The sequence below is a fragment of the Eriocheir sinensis genome, chromosome 3 (assembly GCF_024679095.1).
Source record: "Eriocheir sinensis breed Jianghai 21 chromosome 3, ASM2467909v1, whole genome shotgun sequence".
NCBI classification, from domain to species: domain Eukaryota; kingdom Metazoa; phylum Arthropoda; class Malacostraca; order Decapoda; family Varunidae; genus Eriocheir; species Eriocheir sinensis.
The window spans coordinates 24980251-24995160 of NC_066511.1; the positions used below are offsets into that span (position 1 = coordinate 24980251).

Consider the following 14910-nt stretch of genomic DNA (forward strand, 5'->3'; position numbering starts at 1 on the left):
AATGTTATCTTCTTGTAGTGTGTTTCTTCTAGTCACAGAAAACATATGTAATATACTCATACACACGAAGATTTTTTGCACGTACCTCTCTAGAACGAAAAATTACTTTCTGGCTGAAACTCCTCGGAGAGGCAGACTCGGTCTGCAATGTTTCTCCCATATTTACATCTCATACTGATCAATGAGTGTCAAACGCAGTAACAGGTAAGAATCCCTGTGTGTGTGTGTGTGTGTGTGTGTGTGTGGGTGGGTGTGTGTGTGTGTGTGTGCGCGCGCGCGCTCGGCGAGGCCAGGGTGGCGCCACGGCAGATTTGGTGGTCGGGTAAGGGAGGGGAGAGGTAGCGCGGGGGCGGCGGTGGCGGGAATAAGAGCTGGCACTGCTGGGTGGCGCGGCGCAGTGTCAGTGAGCTGGTGGTGGCGGCTGCCGGGAACGCAGCAATAAAAATTAATACCTTAACACCGTGCGCCTCACTCCCAAATTCACAGTGAACATCACTATGAATGTAACACCGAAGTGGGAGATTTTATGATTACATTCCTTCCCGAGAGAAGAAAATTATTTTAAAGTATCTAGTAGTTTTTAAATTTTACGTTTTCCATTCATCGCCTAGGCCCAATGGCACCGAACGAAAATGCCACCAACACCGTGGTGGAGGAGTGTGTCCCCCTGCAGGAACCCTTGTACCCCAGCAACACGAAGCCGCAGATCATAGCTACAGAAAAATATGGTGCTTCCGTTCGATCCAAGAAGCGAAGATATGAAAATTGGAAGGCCATTGCGAGGCAGGTGGGTGGACTGTTGTCAACCTCACAAGGGGTGTGAGGCCCCTCTTGTTTGTTGCTTTGTCCCGATTATTTTCCCTTTCGCTGAGGTAGTCGTCCAGTTGGTGTGTTTATCATGTGGGCGCCACGTGAGGAGCCGCCGCTACTTGGCACGGCGGTTCAGGAAGTGTTGACGCTAAATTAACGCCTAATCCCTGTACTTTTAGTTTTCAATTTTCTTTTCTTTGTTAAACATTTGCCAGCAATATAAATAATATATACACCATAACATGCAGTCAAAGTACTGTGGCTCCTATTTACAGCTAACACCATACAATGAAATGCAAAATACTATTTTGCTGCTTCGTAAAACAATGCGTCCTTTGCCAATGAAAATGTGCGAGAGAACACTTTTGACAGTCGTAAGGGTGTAGGCTTGACTGCTAGGGTAACAATAAATAATAAAGATGCTGTTATACTTTTCCAGCATTGCTTAGACAACAAATTCAAATATCTTACACAGCTGCCACAGGAAATCTCATATCCGCACAGATTGCCGCGATTCACTGCCAGGTATTCAAATAACGCTAAATATTAACCCCTCGTAAAAATATGATTACTCGCAACAACTGCGGCAAATGGTCTGAAGTGTGGGATGATACAGCGTTTTTAATGCTGAATAAGGCAAATTACCTCATATCATATATTATTATTATCATTATTATTATCATTATTATTATTATTATTATTATTATTATTATTATTAGTAGTAGTAGTAGCACAATATTTTATCAGCTCCTATCAATCGTAGTGTATGAAATTTGCCAATGTTAACAAGGTGCGAAGAGCCTGGTGGTAAAAAGGGTACAGCGCAAATGTCAAGATAATGCGGCCATCTATTTTCTTTTACGTACCCACTGAGCCAGCCTCACATTGTTGTTTTCTTTTTTGGTTACGAGGTCTAATGACTAACACACACACACACACACACACACACACACACACACACGCTTATTTAAAAAAAAAGTTCTACCTATGCAGCCGAATAGTAATCAGCGTCTTGCGGATCAGTACTCGATGTGCATCAAGTGTCATTCTCTCTCTCTCTCTCTCTCTCTCTCTCTCTCTCTCTCTCTCTCTCTCTCTCTCTCTCTCTCTCAAATTCCTTAGATGTTGCCTTCCAGATAATGTCTAAATCTATACACTGTCGCGCAAATCATTATCCATAGTCTCTCTCTCTCTCTCTCTCTCTCTCTCTCTCTCTCTCTCTCTCTCTCTCTCTCTCTCTCTGCCAACTATTTCTTTATTGTCTGATTCTTAAATCATTTTCTCTACAAAATTCTTGCATAAACCACTGAAGAGCAACTTCTAGCCAACTTCATGGCAATATTACTATTCCTTGCTCAGTTAAATGAAGCACTTTGAAAAACTAAGATTTTCTATCAACATAAAATCCCAATTACGTAAAGGAGATACAAACGCACCGGGATCTTCAAGCAACGAATTATCCTCGGAATCTTTTTTTTTTATGCTAAGGTTAAAAACACAACGTAGAGGAAAGTCTTTTCGTTATAAATAATTTACAAACATTAACTGCATCCCCACCACTGCCCGTCGGTGTTGAAGCGCAACGGCTCGTGTATTTTTTTTGTCTCCAATGTGTTGTTTGTGAACAATGAAACAATATAGTGAATGTGAGGAACAACGCTCAAGGCCTGGCAAGGCATTAATGAGTTACGTAATAATATGTAGATTGTAGACAGAATCAACAAGTGGCTCTCGAGACATACCAAGTCACCGTGAATGAGGTGGCAAATCTTTTGAGCCTGACCATGTGGGCCGCTCTGGACCAAGTGCTCGCATCCTGACGCAGTCCCGCGGGATGCCACGCGAAGATGTGCTAATGTCGAAAGTTTCCAGATACGTGTAAAATTCTTGCGAAGTTTGACATTGAAGGTTATTTGATATCGATTTCAGGATGCCCTCAAGTCTCCTATACACGTCGTAGTTATTTGATAATTTAAATGCGATAATATTTTAAAGTCCAGTAGGATGTATGACCAAGTAAGGAACGTAAATGTTGGCGTAAGTTAAGTCATTCCTCAGTAGTTTATTGCACTCACATCAAGGAAATGTACAGATCAAAGCAAATGAAAATCAGTCTATAGGAAAGGTCGGGTCGGGTAGGCAGGAAGGGGATAAAGGGTAGGCAGGAGGGGGATAAAGGGTGGGCAGAAGGGGGGTAAAGGGTAGGCAGCAGGCAGGTAAAGAAGGGTGGGCAGGAGAGGGATAAAGGGTGGGCAGGAAGGGAGGTAAAGATGGAAGACAATGGATATCGGGTTTCCAGTCTTCGTCGCTTAGTGCTCCTTAAACCTGTACGAGTAACCTGAGGCTATTTCCCAACAATATCTTGCCTTAAAAACCTAAAATATTTTGGTATTGTCCACCTACCCTCCAAAATAAAATAATATAAGATATTTACGCGCCATAAGAAAAATATTTCAATCTTCAACGAACCTTTCAATTCTACTCCATAAAAAACTTCTAATGATTTTCTTAAACCATTTATTTATAAAACTATTTATTCAAAGATCCTCGAAATTACTCTCATTTAAAACTAATACTTGAGGACATCAGCACACCAAAATAAATAAATAAATAAATAAATAAATAAAAATCAAACGAACCTTTTAATTCTACGTCATAAAAAACTCTAATAATATTTTTGGTTGTACTTGAAGGTACTTGCAGCAGCGTTCGCGTCCCTATCCTCGGTGAGCATCGGGTTCATCACCGGCTACTCGTCCCTTACGCTCCAGCAGCTCAGAAACGACACCTCCATCGATTACGTCGACAGCAGGGACTCGGGATGGATAGGTGAGGCTTGTTTTCTGCTATTTGTCCCTCTTTATCCCCATCTGTGTCTGTCTGTCTGCCTGTTTGTTGTCTCTCTCTCTCTCTCTCTCTCTCTCTCTCTCTCTCTCTCTCTCTCTCTCTCTCACACACACACACACACACACCGACTACCCGGCCTCCCATACCTTCGCCGTCCCCTATCCCTGCCTTCCCACCCCCGTGGCTTAAGTACTAACACTGCCGCTACGCCACCCGCACCACCCTTACATAAGGCTCTCACCAACCTGAATGCGGCAGTCTACCCCCACAAGCTCTTAACACACGAGCCCCTCACGCCTCGCACACGCCACAGCTCGTCGACACCTAATCTTCTCTGATCGCACATTTTCTCCAGTATACATAATACACCTGCATTACCAGCGTGTTATTTGTATGCAGTAGTGGTGACCTTCAAATTGAGTCCCCCATAACTTGGTAGTAGTCAGCCTTTCCTTTCCCTCTACTTCCTGGTTGGGCCTCAAACCGGGTGGCGTGGAGAGGGGGAGGATCACAGCAACCCTCACCGACTCTCCTCTCTTCATGATTATTTTTGCATACTGTTCTTATCTTTATTTATATACACTACCTATAGAAAAGTAGATAGGTAGATAGGTAGAAAGATACAGACATGCAAATTAAACAGATAAATGGACAGATAGACAAGCTAACAGTAGATAAATATATACAACGTTTAAATCGTAATGTATTTTTTTCTTCAAATGTAATAATGATTTACAGTCAAGATGTGCATGACTGGTACATAGACACGTGTTCCCTAAATTAAAACTCGCATATGTGTTTAATGGTCTCGGGTCCTCGTCTATGATTGATATGTGGCCTTGGCGTTGACATCCCCAATTGTGACCGGATGACTTCCTGAAGGTTGTGAGGAATACTGCTCCTGTGTAGAGGTGATGTTAACAATGGGACTACGGCGCCTCTCTGCTGCCCTCCTGCCACCCATCTCGTTCATCGGGGGCTTTTTGAAGGTCTTTGAGATTAAAATTAATTTGATATTTTTTTTGCGTTGAGGCGGAAAGTTAACAACGTGTCGTCGTGTCTCCCCCTACTAAGTCTCCTTGACGTCCATCTCCTCTATCGTGGACTTTATGATTGTAAGAAACATGCTGCAGTGGTTGTTGTTGTTGTTGCTGTGTTGGGGTAGAGAGGTTAACAGGTCGACATCGGTGTCCCCCCACAGCATCTCTGCCGTCCATCGCGTCCATCGTGGGCTCGCTGATGGGAGGGTTCATGATGGACGCCATGGGACCGCGCATGACGTTGGTGGTCACGGCGCTGCCATGCCTCTTCTCGTGGGCCTTCCTCGTCTTCGCCAACAGCATTACGCTCCTGTACGTCGGGCGGGTCATCACCGGCATCTTCCTCGGCATCTTCTCACCGGTGCCTCAGGTAATGTTCGGCACAGGCTCACACCACATTTTGTTATTGATTGTTATCAAATCATGTACCGACTTAAGTAGGTCCAGGGTAAAGAAATGTACTAGTACAATAATGGTAAGCCTTAACAAGTATAAAGTATTTTTACATGGCAAGATGGTGCTACTATACACACTTGCCTGCACCATAACGGGCTGGGGCCGACCACCAGGCCACACCAAGAAAGCCCACTAGAGCCATAGGCCAAACGTAAAAAAACTCATTCGTATCCCTGACATATGCAAATTGTTTTGAATTTCTGACTTCCGAAATGTAAAAGAATTACAAGAAACACGTGTTGATCCTCTGCTGATAGCAGCGAGCGAGCGCGCGCGCGCGCACACACACACACACACACACACACACACACACACACACACACACACACACACACACAGTCCAACGAAGCAAATATTTACAAAACGAACATGTGGCACGCGTGACCCGTTGAGTCTGACAGACTGGCCATTCTTTGCTGCAGGTGTATGCGACGGAGATAGCAGAGCCGCGCATCCGGGGGATGATGGGGGCATTCCCTGAGGCTGCCGTGGCCCTGGGGAGTCTGCTCTGCTACGGCTTTGGGTAAGTAGACCGGCTGCCGCCACTTGAGTTGTGCTGCTTCACAGACTGAGGGCCGCGATCTTTTGAGGCTCCAAAAAGGAAGTACTACAGTGGGATATCACGTGGACTCAACATCTTCTAAAGTCACGTGTCAGTAAAAAAACTACTTGAGTCGTAAGATTACGGAAGGTCGTGATCTGTTAATAGCTTTTCTTTGCATTAGGTCATTCTTTACGGCATCTTTTGCATATATTTCTCTGTCCTTTTTTTTCTCTTTCTCTCTCCTTATCTTTTATCGTTAGAAACATAAGAAGGATTTAATTCTCGTTGTCGTGTCGTGCAGCTCCGTGACGGACTGGCGGTGGCTGGCGGTCGTGTCGGCGCTGGTGCCCGGCGTGCCACTCTTCTTGAGCATGATATTCCTGCCCGAGTCGCCGCAATGGCTCATCAAAAAGGGAAAACTTGCAGCCGCCGAGAAGTCGATAAGGTAAGAGTGGTGACAGGTTTGTTATTGGTGTCACGTTCATTTAACCCTGAAGCTGTTATTCAATCATTTTGGCTCTTTCATGTAATTGTTTATGTTCCTTAGATTGACTACCAAACATCTGAATTTAGAGAAATAATTTTCTTCAACATCAGCGAATTTATGGAGCAACACAATACTATCATTGCCACAAAAAAAGTGACACTAATACAGCTGACCAGCGAGCAAGCATACGCAATTCTACATTGACTTCTATCATAATCTCCGACATACAAAGCCGTGATACACGCAGTGGTGAGATGCAAGACGTCACTGTAAGTTTGTGCTGAGAGCTTCACTGTGTGCAAAAGCAAATACTGACTGACATACTTGTAAGACTGATTGAAACCCATTGTGTATTATTTTTTGTTGATAAGTCACATAACACACACTCACCTGCATTCCCAGTACTACTGCAATTTTGTGAACACAAACGGTGCATTAATTCAAATATGAATCTAAATCCTTTCCGAAGTTAACTAAAAACAGCAGATTTTCCTGGAGGGTAATGTCCAAGGACTAAAAATCTTCCGAACATTGCACAGTAGATGCCACGCCAAGGACTTCAATAGATACCTTAGATTACTTGGAGGGTCACCATCTGGTGGGTCACATTGACTCAGCCTTAAAGCGTGAGATCACGTGGCTGAATCGTGAGACAGACTAGACGAAAGCTGTTTTACGGACAACGATCCTAACATTTGCTAAAAATAGATCGTCAAGTGTTTTCCTCGACCAACACACTTTTTAAATACGGCTTAATCGTCCAAGTGTTGATTAATTCCTGAAGTGAAAGATAAAACGTTAATCATATCTCACAGGCGAATAGTGATAATCAATAGGGCATGAAAAGTACTTAGGCGATGGGCCAGAGTGGCGGCACCGAGGTCGGTCACTCACCCGAGGCGGCGCACGTCCTCCTTCTTACCCTTATTAAGCACCAGCAAGGCAACGCAAACACGCGCTGAGAAACACGGACAACCACCGCCAAAAAAATCCCCTCCCCTCCCCGTCTCTCTCTCTCTCTCTCTCTCTCTCTCTCTTCATGGGGTGTGAATAAAGTGATGTACGCGCGCGTCAGGGTCAGTGACCGCCCCTCTCAATTCACTTCCATCTCAAGTCTGTGAATTAGGAATCCGATGTCACGAGCCCCAGTTTCATTTAAGTTCTTGCACACGTGATCAGTTTGCGTGTGTGTGTGTGTGTGTGTGTGTGTGTGTGTGTGTGTGTGTGTGTTAAGGAAAGGCAAGCTCTCTCTCTCTCTCTCTCTCTCTCTCTCTCTCTCTCTCTCTCTCTCTCTCTCTCTCTCTCTCTCTCTCTCTCTCTCTCTCTCTCTCTCTCAGCTACACAACCTCCCTCCCTCCACAGGTTCTTCCGGCCCCCCTCGCACTGCGTCAAGGCGGAGCTGGACACTATTCACACCAACATCATCGAGACTGACGGCGCCGAGATCTCTGTGTGGGAGCAGATGAAGCTCTTCAGGTGAGCCTGAGTTCTTTCTTAAGGAACGGTCATTGTTGTGAAAAATTCAGGGTACGTTCACTTAGACCCCAAAACTTGATTTTGAATGAAGCTTACTTTTTTCACTTAAATAAGAATGTTAATTGGAGTCACATTGTACATTGGGACGTTGCACGTAGCCTTGAGGGACATTCTAATATGAGACATGAAAAGATGCTGAATATCGTTGCCCAACAACTCATGAATGAGGAGGGAGTCGCGGCCCTCAGCTGGCGGAGCAACACTCGGGGCCTGAGGAAGTGCCCAGCTGTGACCTCTACAGGTCCCTCAGCAAACGAGGAAAAAGTGAATTTAATGGTGTGACGCACACTCACTCATGAAATCATAATGGTTCATTCAGTCTGCTCTTCATGTCCTGCTATTTGCATTTACATCCCATACAAAGCGAGTAAGCCAACATATGTTACGTTCTTCTTTACATCTGTGCCATGATATAGGCCAAGAAGGAACACCAAAAGCAGTAATAACTAGTACGTAGATGTGTATGATGACACGTTTCCACTTCAAGACGCATTTCCAACTTGTCGAGGGAAAAGAGGCTTGTGTGCCACCTGTCACGTGCAGCCATACAAGAAGTGCAACATGTTATGAAAAGGAAGAAATGTCCTAAAAAAATGTCTTAGCGTGTCATTACTTTCTTGCCAAAGTTATGGAGGTGGTCAAGCACAAAGTCACAATAATCCAAGCTTATACATTGGTTTAATAATATGTTTGACGAGAAAGTTTATTTTAGAATTTCGAAGATATTAAAGGGAAAATGTTAGGGAAAAAATAATAAGAAAAACGTGACAAGAAAAGACAGGACACTTGCAAGCAGCTGCGAATCGCGCACACACACACACACACACACACACACACACACACACACACACATACATACATACATACATACATACACACACACACACACACACACACACACACACACACACACACACACACACACACACACACAGACGCACTCCCAAGCCCCCCCAACCCCCACACTAATTACGAAGAAAAATGCAATGTTACGATATGTATAATTTCCCTGGATTTGCAGAAAATCTCAGAACTGGAAGCCCGTGGTGGTGGTGTTCCTGGTGTTCATGTGTGGCCAGTTCAGCGGCTTCGCGGTGGTCACGGCCTACACGGCAGACATCTTCAACGAGGCAGGGACGAACATCGACCCGGACAAAGCCACTGTTATTGTCGGCTTGGTGAGGTGAGCTCCGCTTTTTCCTTAACTGTTTCTCGAGTAGGACTACGAGGTCTATTTTATTCGTCGGTTACAGGACTTTGTACTGGCACGTAGAAGCAGATTATTATATGGGCACATATATTTAACTGCCAATATATATATATATATATATATATATATATATATATATATATATATATATATATATATATATATATATATATATATATATATATATATATATATATATATATATATATATATATATATATATATATATATATATATATATATATATATATATATATATATATATATATATATATATATATATATATATATATATATATATATATATATATATATATATATATATATATATATATATATATATATATATATATATATATATATATATATATATATATATATATATATATATATATATATATATATATATATATATATATATATATATATATATATATATATATATATATATATATATATATATATATATATATACCTGGTGAGCGCGGTGCTACTTGACCGTGTGGGCCGCAAGCCGCTGCTCATCATCTCTGCTATAGGGTCCAGCGGTGGCATGGTCTCCATTGGTACCTTCTTTTACCTCAAGGAAGCCGGGGTGGCCGAGGTGAGAACACGGCGACACACACACACACACACACACACACACACACACACACACACACACACACTGACTTGACGCCTTTTCTCTCCCTCAGGGCCTTGGGTTGCTGCCACTGGCGTCGCTGCTCATCTACGTGTTCTTCAACGAGCTGGGTTACGGCCCCATCCCGTGGCTGCTGTCCGGTGAGCTCATCCCGCTGGCCGTCAGGACCATCGGAAACGGGGTTGCCGTCACCGCTTACTCCCTCTTCGCCTTCATCATCGGCCTTACATTCCCTATGCTCACAAGCCTCATGTATGTCTATGTCGTCTTTTGGATGTATGCACTCTTCAGCCTCTCTGGAGTCATTCTGGGAATTTTCTTACCAGAGACGAGAGGAAAGACGCTAGAGGAAATTGAAAAATTTTTCGCACCCAAAGGAGAACGTGTTTCTGAGAAAGATTTTGAGAGATGTCCTCTGCAGCCTTAAGCGACGTATGATCTCGTGTCCCATATCCTTACCAAAGTGTCTTAAGAAGAGATGCCAGCAAGTAGTGCCCGTCAAGAAGTAATGGGTTGGTTCCCTTGCTGTTCATGCAGGACTTCCTCGGTCAGAATGCATTCATTCTCATCATCGTCTGGCCTCAACGAGACAAGTTTTTGCCGCGCGATTCCACGAACAACGGAATAAAATAGGTTTATTACAAATGGTTTCTCAAAAAAAAAAAAAAAAAAAAATCCGAGTATACACAGGCGCAAGGTCCAGGGATTGATTTATTTGATTTGGGTGTGTAATAATGGCGCAGCAACTCCCGTGGTCATATTGGCACCAAACAGTCAAGACAAGTGTTAAAATAATTCATTTTTAGAATAGACAGAGGTGCATAATAAAATTTCTTAACAAAGTTCATGGAACCAAAATTCTATACAACTTTTCAAATGGTCAAGATAAATAAACCTCTTTTTCAAGCTTCCGAATGCTGAACACAGAAGCGGCTCAACGAAAGTCTCTCCAGGACAGTATTCACCAACGCGACTTCCTGATTTGATTGTCTTTGAATTACTGTCACGCGCAGAACATTATGAAGAGTAAAGGCTGAGTAGGGAGGTTTTCATAACAAAGGGAGAGCAAAAAAGTTTCGACCCGTAGCGCAACTCCTCGGACCAAATGCTGAAACAACACGCTTGTCGTACCTCCGGCAGCTGTTAAGACGGGTAAGCACGGAGGCGCTGCAACTCTTGAATTCATTATCATCAGAAAAACAAATTACGAACAGAAATTAAGCTTTTCTCTCACGGGCTAAATCTACCGTCATCGGGAAGGTGAACATGGCGACCAACGTTTTTTTTTTTTTTTTTTTTTTTACAGAAAAGGAGACAGTCCAAGGGCGTGAAAGAAAAAAGAAAAAAATGAAAAAAAAAACAAAAAAACCCGCTACTTACTGCTCTCGAATAGAGTACATATGAGTGGCCAAAATGAGAGGTCAATTTCGGGAGGAGGGAGGGTGTGTTGATATGGAAGGACAGACGGCCAGGAATGACTTACATAATGTTCTACTATTTTCCGATAATCCTTCAGATCTGCTGCCACCCGTGCGCCAAACAAGCAAAATACCGTTGACATCGTTCCGGCGTCGTGGCCCACGTGGTCATGACGTAGCGGCAACAAGGCTTGGTGAACCTCGACTTGAGCTCGGAGCTTCCACACCAGTAGCTCGATCACTGACTGCCTCCTAAAATTACTTTTCGGTTCGATGGAAGGAAAAAAATATATAATGACGATTAACGAGTGTTCATTGAATCGCGCCCGTTGGCTGCGGTTTCATTCATGTGTAAGAGACATCCAACTGTTTTTTGTATTTCGATTTTATACTATTGTGGTTTTGTGAAGCTGATTATTACGTTGTTGTCATTGTGTATTTTGGCATCCAGAGTAAATTATTTAGCTACTGAAGTCGATTATTAGCCTAAGAGAGAGAGAGAGAGAGAGAGAGAGCGCTTGCCTGTCCTTAACACACACACACACACACACACACACATTGTTGCTTGACGATCACTCGCTGACATAAGTGAGCTGTATAATCCATCTTCGCTGCGCACACTGTCTGGTCACCGCGGGTATCCACGTTTTTTGGTACACTGCCCGTCTGCCTCCCCGCGGTACAGCAGTGTGTTCAATTGATGGGCGGGATTGCCGCGGCTTGTCTGGCAGACGCTATGCAAAATTCGACATCTGAAACACTGGATGCGTTATCGTGCTCCTCAAAGCCGTCTTTCACGCTGCATAGTGATGCTTGCCGCTTGTTGACGTGCCCTAAATTGATGTGAAAATTGCCTTTTTTCCTTAGGAATTCAGGGCGTCATTGCTTAACGTATACTCGCCAAAACATAAAAAGTGGTGATGAAATATGATTACACGTCTTGACCCGTGATTTCAACATGAGAAAGGATGCCATTGACGTCGGGTGCATATTCATTTATTCTTTTTATGTCATGGATGTACTCATTAAGAAGCTGCAACGTTTCATTCTTAAGTGTCACATGTACGAATGCCTTCATACCCCAATAAGCCCAAAACATCCTGGTGTTGGTGCCTTGAGAAAATACATCGACTTTTGCTTCCGATTACACTATTACAAATGCAGCTGTGCTTCCATCGTGTGCCTGTTAAGCAGTCCGGTTGTATGCATTCTTATCCAACGTAGAGTAAGATGCCTCCTTCGTTAGTGTATCATTCATTCTGTCGGTCAGTCAGTCGATTAGCCTGTCACCCTGTATGTCTGTCTGTTACTTAGCCAACTCTCTCTCTCTCTCTCTCTCTCTCTCTCTCTCTCTCTCTCTCTCTCTCTCTCTCTCTCTCTCTCTCTCTCTCTCTCTCTGTCTGTCTGTCTGTCTGTCTGTCTGTCTGTCTGTCTGTCTGTCTGTCTGTCTGTCTGTCTGTCTGTCTGTCTGTCTGTCTGTCTCTCTCTCTCTCTCTCTCTCTCTCTCTCTCTCTCTCTCTCTCTCTCTCTCTCTCTCTCTCTCTCTCTCTCTCTCTCTCTGTACGCAGCAAAACTGTTCCAAGAGTCTTCTTCGCTATTTATTCCTCGCACGACCGCTGGGTGGCAGCCTAACACGCCGACGACGCCTCTTCCTGCATACTATTAACAGCGTGAAGCGGATTTGTAAGTCGATCCGCCCTGAAACCGAACCTGGCGACGCGTTTTGAAAGGGACTGGAAGACAACACATACATATCTCAGCCTTGTGTATGAACTGCCTAAATTATACATCTGGGTATTATATCTATCCACCAACTCATCAACTTCATCAACACATACTCACACGCATATATAGTCATGTTCACAAGAGAAAGCTACGTCCATCCTGTCTAGGGTATAGGAAAGTGTTCATTCTTGACCTTCAGTCTAATCCTGGGAGCCATACATACACATTATATACATACATCCAAACATAAATAATCTTGGCCTAAGGAGAGGAAACATCCAACGTCCACACGCGTACAAGGCATTAACAGGAGTCTACTTTGGCCTTCAGTTCAGCTCCGCAAGACACCGTACCGGCCCATCTTATGAAGCAGGTACTCCTAACACTGAGGATGATAAACCTCTTCACAGCAAGAGGACACCATTGGTTTATGATGTAGAAATAATGATAAGGAGTAAGCTCATCCTCACAACCTGGTCATATAATTATGTCTACCCTAAGCCTCCCAAATCCCCTAAAAATATAGCATGGTCATACTATGGTGCTATCATCTCAAGTTTTCCCTTACCCTACTCCTTTTCATCTCTCTCTCTCTCTCTCTCTCTCTCTCTCTCTCTCTCTCTCTCTCTCTCTCTCTCTCTCTGGCTTTCTTAATTGAGAGAAAAGAGAAATGCATATTATTTTCGTTTACTCTCCCGCCTCTATGGTGTAGTGATTAGAACGCCTAGTTACAAATACGTGGGTCTATATATTCGAATCCCCGCCCCAGCAGTCGTCACGCAGCCCACCCCGCTATTCATCCCCTCTTTCGGACTGGTCGCTAAATGGATATCAGGGGAAACCAGGGGAAGGTAAACTATAGTAACCCGAATGTCACACTGGCCATGTTACCGGTGTTATGGGCTATTACCCGTCACAGGCTCAATATCAGGGTATCTGGACACCTCTCCTCCCGAAATTGACCTCTCTTTCTGCCACTTCTTTTGATTCTTTGTTTTAGGAGCAGCGAGTAGCGGGCTTTTTTTTTATTATTGTTTCCTTTTTTGTGCCCTTGAACTGTCTCCTTCGTTGTAAAAAAAAAAAAAAAGGGCCAATGTGACGGATGAGCGGGGAGGCCATGCGCGGCTTTAGCGTGTGGCCCCTAACTTATCCTTTAATTCATCCTCCATTTCCCTTTCTAAGACGGAAAAAAACCCTGATCATACCCTTTGCTTTCTCTTCCCTCACCCTCGAAAAATAAAAATAAAAATCAAGAAAAAACAATTCCATGTCTCCGTCCGTGACAATACACAACTCAAGTCCCCACGTTCGCATGCTGCCCTTAAACGTTCAACAATCCCTCTCGCGTGAAGCTTCTGACACGGTGGGATTCTATACGGCGGTAGTCATGTGGATGGGTGTGGAGGCGATGATGATGATGATGGAGTGATCTGGTTAGGTGGTGGTGATGGGAAAGGTGATATGTTGATAGTGATGTTGATGGTGACGGGAGTGCTGTTATTAGTGACGGTAACTGACATAATGGCGTAGTGGTAATGATGGCAATAGGAAAACTGATAGTGTTTGTGGTAGTAGTGGTGGTGGTGGTGGTGAAAGTACTTATGTTGGTTATCTTAGTACTGATGGCAATAAGGATGAAAGTGGTACGCTAGAGGCAGTGGTGGTAGCAGTACTGGTTGCTTTGAGTATGAACGACGGTGTTAGATAGTGCCTGCCACACTTTCCTTTGTCCCACCTTACAGAAGAGGCAGCATCATGGTTAGAGGGCAGGAGGACACTCACGTAACAAAATCATAAGCCACACTAGGGTGCTCAGGCATGCACAATCACAGTCGCGGTGCAGCAAAACTTTTCTAGCTGTAACACCACCCAGCTCATGCCGACCACCTCACGCAGACACTTTAGACGGAAGAGAATACTTGCGTGTGTGTGCATCTTACATTTAACTACATTTTTTACCCCTACGTTCAAAATCCTTTCGGTTTTAGGAACACACAGAGAGAGAGAGAGAGAGAGAGAGAGAGAGAGAGAGAGAGAGAGAGAGAGAGAGAGAGAGAGAGAGAGAGAGAGAGAGAGAGAGAGAGAGAGAGAGAGAGAGAGAGAGAGAGAGAGAGAGAGAGAGAGATTACAGGTTTGCACGCAGTATGAGGACCAGTCACGTCATTGCGTCAGGGAACATACAAAACTCCACACA

The 14910-nt window shown here is 43.8% G+C and overlaps 1 protein-coding gene across 1 annotated transcript; it reads left to right on the top strand.

Moving 5' to 3' along the window:
- The first annotated feature begins 373 nt into the window (after nucleotides 1–373).
- LOC127007141 (facilitated trehalose transporter Tret1-like) lies at nucleotides 374–11460 on the top strand. The gene is made up of 9 exons (XM_050877814.1): nucleotides 374–787; nucleotides 3504–3639; nucleotides 4859–5067; nucleotides 5576–5676; nucleotides 5999–6142; nucleotides 7547–7660; nucleotides 8742–8904; nucleotides 9394–9534; nucleotides 9626–11460. Exons 1-9 carry the CDS (start codon nucleotides 617–619, stop codon nucleotides 9998–10000), a joined length of 1554 nt encoding a protein of 517 aa, XP_050733771.1. The 5' UTR covers nucleotides 374–616; the 3' UTR covers nucleotides 10001–11460.
- The last annotated feature ends 3450 nt before the right edge of the window (nucleotides 11461–14910 follow it).

Bases quoted from the DNA above. Each gene is read 5' to 3' on its own strand.
- LOC127007141 (XM_050877814.1), top strand. From the start codon at position 617: ATGGCACCGAACGAAAATGCCACCAACACCGTGGTGGAGGAGTGTGTC. The intron at 5,068-5,575 runs GTAATGTTCGGC...TCTTTGCTGCAG, and splicing joins TCTTCTCACCGGTGCCTCAG to GTGTATGCGACGGAGATAGC. The intron at 9,535-9,625 runs GTGAGAACACGG...TCTCTCCCTCAG, and splicing joins AGGAAGCCGGGGTGGCCGAG to GGCCTTGGGTTGCTGCCACT.